General features: G+C 31.5%; 2 protein-coding genes and 1 non-coding gene across 5 annotated transcripts; 2 read left to right on the forward strand and 1 right to left on the reverse strand.

The window, feature by feature from the left end:
- Window positions 1-335: 335 nt before the first annotated feature.
- On the forward strand, window positions 336-5,943 carry LOC103500959 (pre-mRNA-splicing factor SPF27 homolog). 2 transcript variants are annotated; one of them, XR_007815992.1, is made up of 8 exons: window positions 340-722; window positions 1,096-1,271; window positions 1,785-1,868; window positions 3,048-3,117; window positions 3,187-3,320; window positions 3,404-3,462; window positions 3,887-4,001; window positions 4,288-5,943. XR_007815992.1 is itself a non-coding variant. In XM_008464458.3 (7 exons), exons 1-6 carry the CDS (start codon window positions 474-476, stop codon window positions 3,459-3,461), a joined length of 771 nt encoding a protein of 256 aa, XP_008462680.1. In that variant the 5' UTR covers window positions 336-473; the 3' UTR covers window position 3,462; window positions 3,887-4,206. The 2 variants fall into 2 exon arrangements, 1 of the variants encoding a protein (XP_008462680.1); XM_008464458.3 differs by lacking the exon at window positions 4,288-5,943 and having other exon boundaries at window positions 336-722; window positions 3,887-4,206.
- LOC103501040 (NAD(P)H-quinone oxidoreductase subunit T, chloroplastic) lies at window positions 5,488-6,950 on the forward strand. Of its 2 annotated transcripts, none has more exons than XM_008464560.3 (2): window positions 5,488-5,768; window positions 6,429-6,950. In XM_008464560.3, the coding sequence occupies exons 1-2, from the start codon at window positions 5,488-5,490 to the stop codon at window positions 6,850-6,852; spliced, it is 705 nt and encodes a 234-aa protein (XP_008462782.1). In that variant the 3' UTR covers window positions 6,853-6,950. The 2 variants fall into 2 exon arrangements, with proteins under 2 accessions (XP_008462782.1, XP_050936167.1); XM_051080210.1 differs by having other exon boundaries at window positions 5,573-5,772.
- A 2,886-nt stretch (window positions 6,951-9,836) lies between these two features.
- Window positions 9,837-10,046, reverse strand: MIR159A (microRNA MIR159a). The gene has a single exon (NR_120776.1). It is a non-coding gene; the product is annotated as a microRNA MIR159a (primary transcript).
- Window positions 10,047-11,784: the final 1,738 nt, after the last annotated feature.

An 11,784-nucleotide genomic window follows, 5' to 3' on the forward strand; every position in this document is an offset into this window, starting at 1 on the left:
GGTTTGAATTTTAAAATTTGCGAAATTCTCTGCCTACAATAATAATAAATCGGTAAATAAAGAAATATGCTTGTCATAGTGTATTTGAGACCGATGCAAACATGGAAAATTGACAATCACGATGGTCCAATTTATTGGATTAAGTATTTAACAATTTTCAAATTGAGGGAGACATCTCCTTAAAGTGTAGAAAAAGAATTGTGATTTTTATTTGTTTATAGGTACAATTTGTTATTAAAGTATAGAGAGTAAATTGTTTCGATTTTTAAAATATAAAAAGAAATTCGATAAATTACTTACTATACTAAAACTAATTGTTAATTGTATAAAGACAAAGGTGTTAAAAAGTAAAAATGAAAGAGAGAAATCCCAACAAAATTCGACGCGGGCGGCCGCGGAGTCTTCTTCGTCTTCTCGCGCTCTGAGCTTAGTAAATCCGAAACTCAAAACCTCTATTGTTCGTCGTGGTGACAATGGCGGCTAACAACAATAATGGGGATATCCTAATGCTCGAAGCTCCACCGCAGCCATCTCAACCAGCTTGGCGCGTTTCTGCAGATGCGGAGGTTATCGACGCTTTGCCCTACATTGACGACGACTATGCCGACCCAAGGGTCAAAGCAGAGGTCGATCGCTTGGTCGAGGAAGAGATGCGGCGTAGCTCCAAACGACCCGCCGACTTTCTCAAAGACTTGCCTCCTCTTCCTAAGTTAAAATTCGAGGTAATTTCACTTGCAATTTCCTTTTCCGTCGGAGTTTCCTCTAGGTTATGCTCTTTCTGTTTGATTTCATAGGCTACTGTGCCTGAAAGAACTTACTTCTTTTCCGCTGGATATATTTGCTAGACAGTTACTAATTGATGAGTTTTGAAGCTTTTAGAAGCTCCATCTGCTGTTTTTGCTAGACAGTTACTAATTGACAAGAACATAGATATTGGCATATTGCTTGTCCGAAAGTCACCGTGTGTCATCCAATAATTATGGGACGCCACTCTACATTAGTTCTTTAACCATTACGTTTGATTGATCGTGAGAATATTTCAAAATGTGATAATACTAGCGACAATCTATTCAACTGAACGATGTTTGAACTCAGGATCATCCGATGCTTGCTAGAGAGTATGAGCGTGTAAGAGCTGGGAGGCCTCCAGTCCCTCTTGATGTTGCAAGATATAAATTAGAGACACCACCTCCAAATAAAAAGAATGACGAAACTGCTTGGAAGCAGACACTTCAGAAAGCTCAATGCTTGCTCCGTCATCAAGTGCTGAGGTGAAGTGTTGATACATTTTGATTGTTCTATTATAGGCATTTAAGATTTTTCTTTTGCCCAACTTAATTTTATGGAGATCACAGATCAGTAGAGTTGACTACTTGAACGCATACAGCTCTTCTAATATCTGCAATCCCGAGTCAATATTTTCACGGGTTTTCTTAAGTTGTTAAGTTTGATTTATATTTGGCCCAAAACTCCGTTGAGATAGCCAGCTCCAAGTACTTTATGTTACCTGAACGTGGAAATCACTTTGCTGCACGTAACTCTTTCCCGTTCATCATATTTGTATCCATTTTCTTGGTTGCAGCTGGTTTCTTATATCTAGTTTGTGTACCTTTGGTCATGCTTATGAGAGGTGTGATGTGATTTACACAGTTTTGGTAAGAAAAAGCAAAATACTGAAGATTATGCGTCCAAACCCTGAAAAGAAACATTAGAGAGGTCTTGATGATTCATTAGGAAATAATAAGGAACCTAACCACTGGCGGTCCATCTGTGTCATACTGTAGGCTGGAAAATTTGGATCTGATGTCAAAATATGGCCCTGATATCTGGAAGCAACACAACAAACAACTGGAAGCACTTCTATCAAGGTTTGTTATAATATATATACTTTTTATGTTATATTTTAATCGAACTACTAATTATGTTTTTATTTTATCACATATGGTTCCTAATCAATCCTTTGCTTTCTAACTTCCAATAGAGTAAATTGTTCCATTACTTGCAAGAAAAAAGAATTTCAAATGGAGAAATAGTTGTTTTACATCATATGTTTGTGCATCTCTCTTTCTTTAATGTACTGCTAGTTGGTTTTTTTATTTTTAATTTTCATTAATCATTATTATTTGTTTTTATAATTAGTACCCAAACTTCTATCAAGAAAATTGAAAGAACACAAGGACATAAAAGAAAAAGAAGAAACTCACAAATGAAGAGACAATCTAAGAAAGGGCCTCAAATCAAGCAAAACATAACCTAACAAGTAGTTACAAAACGACTTTGCCATCAATGAAGGTATACCATATATGATTCTCTGTCTGAACTGAATTCACTCATTAATGAAGGTATACAGTATCTTGTCTCCAATACTCAGCAGACATGAACCATCCACGTAAAGTTGGTCCTGCCTATGGCTCTTTCTTTCTGCATTTATGTTTGCAGAGTAGGGTTCAAATTTGAGAAGGGTTAGCACTTCACATCATTTAAGGACGTAAAGCCTGGTGATTTGGTACTTGGAAAAACATATTTTACAATTTGATGCATTGTTGACAATTCTTTGGTGGTTTCTAGTTTTCTTTATAGTCGTGTCAACGAACGTATGTACATACAGATTGGGATAGGTGCTTATCTAGGGCGGTTTCATAGGTTTACTTACAGACTATGAATCAATCCTCTTAAATGTATAAAACGGGATACACAAGAACTTAATGTTTGGGATCTTCATGGTCTAATAACAATACGATTCTGTGTTCGAATATTATCTACTGTAGATTCCGACATTCACTTGCTTATAAGATTCCGTGTTTGAATATTATCCATGGTAGATTCCAACATTCACTTGTATGGGCATGTTATCTGAGGCAAGGACTGTTGCTATGAAAACTGAAAACTATTGCATCACAGGCATTAGTTTTGTGGTACACTTGGCCACATTTTATCTGTCATTTCTGAGTGAAATGAACATGAAAGTACCAAGTACATCTGTTATCTGACCAAAAATGACCATATATAATTGTTACTTATATTGCCATGATGTTGATTGTTATCAGAATGCAAAAATTAGCTCAGGAACAGAATGAGAAGATTGAAAAAGTGAACCGTGAAAGGAAATTCCATCAAGTAAGTAGCATCCCTGTAATTCATGTCAATTCTTTGAAATCTTTGGTTGATTATTTATGCAATGCCCAGCAAAACGCTGCATATGAGCTTCATGCTCTGTCCACGCAATGGAAGGAGCTTTGTGAGAAAAATATGGAAATCCAAGTGGCATGCTTTCAATTAGAGGGTCAAATCCAGGAATTAAGGAGAGAAGCAGCAGAAAAGTAATATTACCTTTTCAATTTGATCTATTTTTATTACTCGTGTGTTTGTCATATTTACAACTGAGCTGAGGGTAACGATTCAGGGGCTGGAATTTGGAAGTCAATGTAGAAAATGGTTCTGTTTCCCTTCCAGTATCATAAGGTACGCTTTAGATGTCGTCTCTTGTTCTTAATATCCGACGTTTAACCCAAAGTTCACGTCCATTTCACCTCCGTATATTAGAATTTCTAACTTAACTCTATTTGTACAATATTCTCCTTTCTATTGTTAATTTCCAATATCTCGTATTAAATGAGACATCTGTCATGTGTTACCGTACCCCTCTTCACATTAGTTCAGCAATCTCAGGGCATAAATTAGGACTAATTCTACTCTACCATTAATGTACTCGCATGTTTCCTCTTCCAACATATGAGATAATGCTATAATTCAATCTATATTTATCAAGTTCGTAAAGGAGAAAGCTAAGTTTAGTGATGGTGGAAAATTTATCCTTTTCAGTATTATATCATGTTAATTATACTGGTATATTATAACATGTTTTTTTGTCATCTCAATGGAAAAGGGGAGCGTCTTAACCATGGTTTTTGCTACTCAAAAGTAAAGACTCCCAACGTCTTTTGTTGCCGTTATGATATGCCTACATGGAAGATGAGTTAGATTTCTGCTTATTATAAGAGGTTGGTTGCTTTTCTTGGCCTCCAAAGTTCGTGTCATTTTCAAATTTTATATTGAATTGATTTGTATCTGTACCTTTAGTGAAGTAATTTGAAAACACCTACTTCTGCTAACCGTGTTACTTGGTTACTCTTCGACTTGAATATAGATTATTGTGTAAAAATTATTTAACCCAGACTATCTATCAAATGGTTAATATTTGACTAATTATTCTGAAATAAACCACTAGACAGATTTAGTTTAGAGAGATTTATTTACGACCTTACTTAAACAGAATCTGTTCTATAGGTGTTATTCCTTTGAGTTCTAAGGAGATTAGAGAGATATATTCGCTTTATTCCATAGATTCTTTTGCTGGGACAAATGGCAGTGGATATTTTAGCCAAGTCTAAACATTTTTTTTTTCAATTGGATTGAGATTGATGTTCATTTTTTCAAACTTAAAAGAAATCCAATCAATCGATAAGTACGGTTCGAATTGATTGTAGATATGGCAGATAAAATGTGGCTTCTTAATGTTAAACCAGCTGTTCAATCTGGATTTGTGTTATGAATTTTAAAATAATGTTTAGAGGTGTTGTGTGTATAATCTATGCGTGTTACATCTAAAATACTTCGATGCTTAAGATAGTATTTAGCTTGCCTACTTTAGTAGTGAATACATTCCTACTATATACCTACGCTCTACTTCTGACTAGTGTGTCACGTATTGTATGGTGCACATGTGAGTGAATGAAGTGCGATCTTACACTTTGACTTGGCCTAATTATCTAATGACTTTTCAAGTTCTCATGGTCATTCCATTGTCAATTTTGTTTAAAGGACAATGTAGCTTTGCAGAATTCTTGATCACTAGAATTGATTGAATAGAACATAGTTCAAACTAGAAGTTGAACCATATAGCTCAAATTCTAAATTTAATACAATATAATTTGAATCATTTATATTTGTTACTTTTTAAAACATATTTGGCGAATAATTGAACCATGCATTTCACTATTCAGCCATTCTCATTTTTTCTTTTCAAATATCAATGGGATATGCTAAAAAATAGTTATGAAATAATAATAATAATAATAATAATAATAAAGATTAAAACATGTGAAAGGGTAGAGATCTTATTGTCTTCACTGTTGAAAAAAATATGAACCTCAATCCATTTTTCACTTTACAAGTCAATTTCACCTTCATAAAGTTGAACTTCAAATTAATTTAGATAATTGTAAATATAGAGACCTGACTTCAAAATTTCTCAGCTCAAGATTTAATATTTCATGAGTTTTTTTTAATAATATATAAGTTGGTTTGATATTTATAAGTATTAAAAGAACGAAGGAGCACAAGAAAACAAGTGACTAATAGGTCAAGGGGGAATGAAAGGCTAGAAAGATGTAGCTTTTAAATGTGAGTATTCATTCTCATCCACACAAAGCAGTGGTGATGGTTTTGATTTAACTCTCTTCTCCTCCTTCCATTCCATTCCTTTCCATGGCTTCTTCTCCATTTCCCAATTCTCTCCTCTTTCACAAGACCTTCCATTCCCCTGCTCCTGCATTTCGTACATGGCGGGTCTATGCAGCTCAAGCTCCCAACAACGACCGCCGACGACCTCCACCGGGTGTCGACACAAGAATTCATTGGCAAAACGAAGAAGAAGGATGGATTGGAGGCAAGAAAAAGGAGAGTAATGATCAAAATAATGAGAGTAATAATATGTTGGGTCCAAGTTTGGCAGACTTGCTCAACAACTCGTCTGACTCTCACTACCAGTAAGTGAGTAATGGTTTTTTTGCTTACTTAATTAGGTTAGTCTTATTATATATTCTTCCATCTCATCTAGGCGTGTCCAAAAGATACAAACAAATCCAACTCACTCAATCCAGTGTTTTGGTTGGATTATCTGCTCGAACTGGATTCAAATAAATGATTTTTTTTTAAATTAAATTGGTTTATGCTTTATCTAAACTAATCCAAACTAACTCAAACTTAGTATTAAGTTTATAAGTACTTTTTTCCACTTATGGTAGAGTTATATACAAATATTTTATTTTTTGACAATTTATTATCCAAATATTTCTAAAATGTAGTAGTTTAAAAAGAAATTGTTTATAATATAAATTGAAATAGATTTGTTAATCTTAATTTAATATATGAAAATAACTACATAAATTTTTTACATATCGTTGTTTTACTTATCTTTAGAACAAAAAATTACATACGTGAAAAGAGTAGCGCGATCCAATCTAAACTTTCACGGTTGGATTGGATTGGGTTTTATTCATGATTTAACAAGGGCTATTCGGTGTGAAGAAATTTACATCCAACAATTGAGTTGAGTCTAAGAAAATGTTTCAATCCACAAACATCGTTGATTCTCGTAAATTATACATGGATATAGTCGTTTGTTCTAATGTGTAATATACGTGAAGGTTCTTAGGAGTAGGTGCAGAGGCGGAGGTAGAAGAGATAAAAAGTGCGTATCGAAGATTATCAAAAGAATATCATCCCGACACGACCTCTCTCCCTCTAAAAGTTGCATCGGAGAAATTCATGAAATTAAAACAAGTGTACGAGGTACTAAGCAACGAAGAAAGCCGAAAGTTCTACGACTGGACGCTTGCACAAGAAGAGGCGAGCCGTCAAGCTGACAAATTGAGGATTAAGTTAGAAGATCCTTACGAACAAGAATTGCAAAATTGGCAATCTACTCCAGACATGGTGGATAGGCTTGGAGGAAGAAACATGGAGCTGAGTGATCAAGCCACCACTGCTCTTACTTTGGATATCTTTATCATTCTCTTTGCTATAGCTTGCATTGTTTATGTCTTGATTTTTAAAGAACCATATTATTGATATATTACATACATATACATTACCAAAATTAATGTAAAGGTCAGAATGGCTAAAAAAATATCTACAAAATATAGCAAAATTTCATATTCTATAAGAAATTTTGTTTAATTTCGTAAATATTTAGATCTGTTATGTTATATTTGAATTAAAATCGATAGTATATTTACCATCATTCCCCCAACTATGGTGTAATCACCGATTGAAATTGTTGAGTATATATTTACGTATGCATGTTAAATAAGAAAAATTTTTGTTGGAAATGATTGGTTTTAATTAAATAATTTTTAAAAAAAATAAGAAAAGAAATACAAACTATTTATTTATACTCTATGGTATTCATAGTAACACTGCTAAACAACAAAAACTCATCGCATTTAATTTTGCTAGTATAAATAGTTTATCTATTTAATCATTTTTTTACGGTTCACCTTTGAATAACTTGTGATAAATTAATTTTTTGTTCTTATCCCATATTGAAAGAAAAACATTCAAGATCTTATAAAGCATTTTTCTTAGATTTAATTTAGATCTCAAACCTAACTAAAATATAAATTTTAAGATCGAGATATGTTTGTCTTCTTACAGATAATCTTTTAGAGGGTAGAGATATCGACACAAATGCACGTCTAAGAATGGTGGTAAATAACGATTTAGTTAAAAAGAAATTGTGTTAACATTAAAAAGCAATATGAACAGGGACTTAGAACAAACATGGTGACCATCAAAATTGAATATCATATCTTATTGAATGATAAGAAGTAGCTCTTTAGATACAAAAGAAATGTACAAGTGCTAGCCTACGAAGTAACAAATCAATAAATTCAAACAACAGAATTGGTTTTGGAGTGTACAGCAAAGAAGTACAAAGGAGTAAAATATCTGAACATCCACACACTGTTATAAAAACAAAGTGAAAGATGTTCTTGGAGATCAGTTGCATATTCATCATCTCACATTCTGATTTAATATTCCCTTTCTACTCTCCTTTCACAGCTTCTTTTCACTCTCCATAATTTCATTGGATGGAAGAAAAACTCTGCTCAATTATACAATTCATAATCATTACAAAGAAATGGTTTCTCTATTAGAAGTCAGAAAAATACACCAACTTCTTCCTAATAAAAGTTGATGGACATCACCAATAGACTATGAACTTTTTTCTTATTTAAAATAATTTCTATGAGTTTTACCATTTAGCATGCATTGTGTTAAACAAATACAATACAAGGTATTAACAACTTTTTTACCATTTAACATTAAGGGTTATCATAAAACTAATGTTTATTATAATAAAACTAATGTTATGATAAACATGTGTTTGAAAGAATAGTTTAATAATGTAATTTTGCGGTAAAATATGTTTGAAAAAAGAGTTTATAAAGATAGTTTTACAGAGAGGTTGAAGAGATAAATGGTTAATGTTATAATAAAATTAGTGTTATCGTAAAACTAATATTTATTATAATAAAACTAATGTTATGATAAACATGCATGTGTTTCGAAGAATAGTTTAAAAATGTAGTTTTGTGATAAAATATGTTTGAAAAAAGAGTTTAAAAATATAGTTTTATAGAGAAGTTGAAAGATAAATTTACGAGAAATTGAAAAAAATTCAAAAAGAAGAAGAGAGAGGAAAGATGAGTTATGATAACCCTAAAACAAAGATTATGATAACCCTTCCCCGAACAAAGATTATGTTAACATAACCCAACCCAATAGTGATAACCCTTAAGCCAAAGAACCCATAATAATTTACTTAGTAACCAACTTTTTGTCCCAAATGTAGGTCAAAGAAAACGAATTGAAGCAAACACAATTCTATTAATAAACATTTTTAAATCACAAGGCTAAACTTGCTGATTAATCAGAGTAATTTTTCTTGTTATTGCAGTCTCCACACAGGTGTTCGTCAAACCCACGTTAACAACATTTCTTTAAATTTAGATGCAAAAATGTACATCTACAAAATATTATTATTTAGATCCATAACCACAGAAACAATTTTAACATAAGTGAATTAAAAGGAAAAATTATAGATATTAGATTTCACAAATAGATCTTAAAAATAATGTGATAATAAAAGATCACTGATTTCAAAATCACATAAATAAGATCAAAAAAAGGTATATTAAAAATACTTCAAGAAAATATACTGTGCATTTCTAATTATAGGTCCTGCATGCAAAAGTTAATTAAATATAATCAATTATTAACGTTGTTAGATCAAGAGCAAAAAATTGATAATATCAAAGTGCAAATTAACCTAATAATGGATTCACAATGAACTCCCCAAGACCTTATTTTCTTCCTTCAAAATGCCCTGCAGTATAGAAAAATAGATCCACCATGGTTGAACTAAATATTATATTTTCATTAATATAAGAAAAAAAAACTAAAATATGAATAACTATTAATGGTTAGAATCATTCATCTTCAAAGATACAATGTCAGAGCATTAATATACAAAATAGAAACTTCCTTGAGATAACCAAAGAAATAAAATCAGGAAATGGGTTACGTATTAAAAAAATTATTATTATTATTACTATAGTTCAAATTTGAATCAAAAAAAAAACAACACAAAAAAATGGTCCAAAGAGTAAAGATATCAAACAACATCGTACCCTAACAACATCAGAATATAACCAAAATACCCACTTTCACTCATGATTCATGAGAAAAACAAAATCATGAAACTACTATAGATCTCACCAATCAAACCAAGATCCAAACATGAGTAACAATAATAATGATCATAAAAAAGGGTTCAAAAAATAAATGAAGGCATGAGAAAATTCAAAGAAAATAGATTATAGAGGTCAGTGGAGAAGGGGTGAGAATTGGAAGAAGAATAAGAAATAAGGAAAAGTTATTAACTACCCTTGTAATAAAAGAACAGATAATTAAATAAACTATGATCCAAAAACCCTTAAAGATAGATTCTAATTAATTTCCCATAAGCTAAAGAAATGAAGATAAGTTAGAGAGAAGATGTAGAGCTCCCTTCAATCCAAACAAGGATCTAACAGAAACAGGTGATGAAGCTCCTGAGATATGCAAGCCACAGGCCTATCAGCTTTAAAGATATTATACAACAACATGATGGATATAGCAATAGGGGCTGTGGGATCCATAGCTTAGCAGCTCAATCAACCTGGCATAAACCTCTATTGGACTTCAAGGAGCTCTGCCTCAAACCCTAATTTCATTTTAGAAAAAAAAAAATATATATATATATATAGTATTCAAAGGAGTAATAACATAGAAAAAGATAAGATTTTTACACAAAATACAACTTGTTTGAAAAACCTAAGAAGAACCCATCAAAGAAAAGGGAAACCCCAGATGGGAAAAGATGAAGAAGGCAAGAGAGGTATGAAAACCCTAGAGGAGCCATTTTTAAGGGAAGAAGGTTTTTCTATTTTTTTTTTTTTTTTTCTTTTGGGAGGGGGATGGGGAAAAGAGGAAAGAGAAGATGGAAGAGTAGAGAGGAAAAAAGGGATGAAGTTGAAAGGAAAGGGGCATTAAATTTTTATAGTGGAAAAGAAGGAAGGGATATATAAAAAAAATAGTGGAAATAAAAGGGTGTGGGGTTGAGCAGAAGTTAGCCTGTTTTTTTCCTTGCTCCTACCAAGGAAAGATCTTGGGATGCTCCTTCTCATGAGATTCCCACTATTACAATTTTTTTTTCTTTTCTTTTCCTTTCTTTTATTATTTATTTGTTTGTTTTAAAATTTAAAAACAAAACCCCTTTTTTATTTTTTATTTTCATGTGAACCGTTGGGTGTCCTATCCATGATGTTATTTATTGAGGGATCCGAGAGGTGAGTTGGTTGGTCACATATGTGATTATTTGGTGGTAGATTATGATATGCAATCAATATCATAAATTGGAAAATGAGATGGTTGATTGGAGTCTTTGAAAAAGATTTAAATCGACAATGTTGTAAAAATTTCGATCAATGGTAATTATATACTCATTCATGATCGAGTCGATTGAGACATGTGCATACCTTTAAAATCATGTTAGTTTAAGTATAAAATAATAAACCATATGATAAAAATGAACATTCATCAGAAGTGAAAATAGTGTAAGTTTCATATTTTTAAAAGTTTTTATTATGAAAAAAAACTAGTATTAAAAAAAATGTCGAAAGTAGTTTTCAATTCTTTTAAACATCTATTAAATATAATTTCGTACTTTTTCGGTATCTCTTTCAATCCTTTATAGACTTTGGTGTTATATTTAGTCTATTTTCAAATTTGTAATAAATTTAACTTCGTACTTTGAAATTTATAGCAATTTAGTTAAAGTATCATAAAAGATTATATGAGATTCAATATCAAATCTTATTATAGTTTACTATGATACTTAGTCTCTAATTATTTAATTTGTTCACCCAAGACAACCTCCTTAATTAATCTTAACAGTAAATTTTACAATAAAAACCTAAATTACAAACTATAGAAATTTAACAGTAAAATTGAATTATATGTTTCTTTTGCCAAATAATTGTCTTAAATTAAACAAATACTTTGAAAAATGTTTAGATAGAAAGACTTTTTCTTCTAACAAAACAAAAAAGGGATGAAAATCAATGAATGATAGAAAGTGAAAGTTGAGCTAACGCTCTATAATCTGACCGACGTCTTCCCAACGATTCAATTACAACTCGTAATTAATTGAATCCCTTTAAAGCATATACATAGATTATCAATTATATCCATACTAGGGTTTTAATTTTCCCAATTAATTACTACAATTATTATGCCTTGAGAAATATTCAACGCGCTTTACTATAAAGTTGTGTGGAAATTTAAACCTACAACATTTATTGGAATATATATACATATATTAATCAATAATTTTAAGGCTACAAGTCAAATTATATAGCTTAATTTGATCATCTGTTCATCAAATATTTATTATTA

Source organism: Cucumis melo, chromosome 12 (assembly GCF_025177605.1).
Source record: "Cucumis melo cultivar AY chromosome 12, USDA_Cmelo_AY_1.0, whole genome shotgun sequence".
NCBI lineage: Eukaryota > Viridiplantae > Streptophyta > Magnoliopsida > Cucurbitales > Cucurbitaceae > Cucumis > Cucumis melo.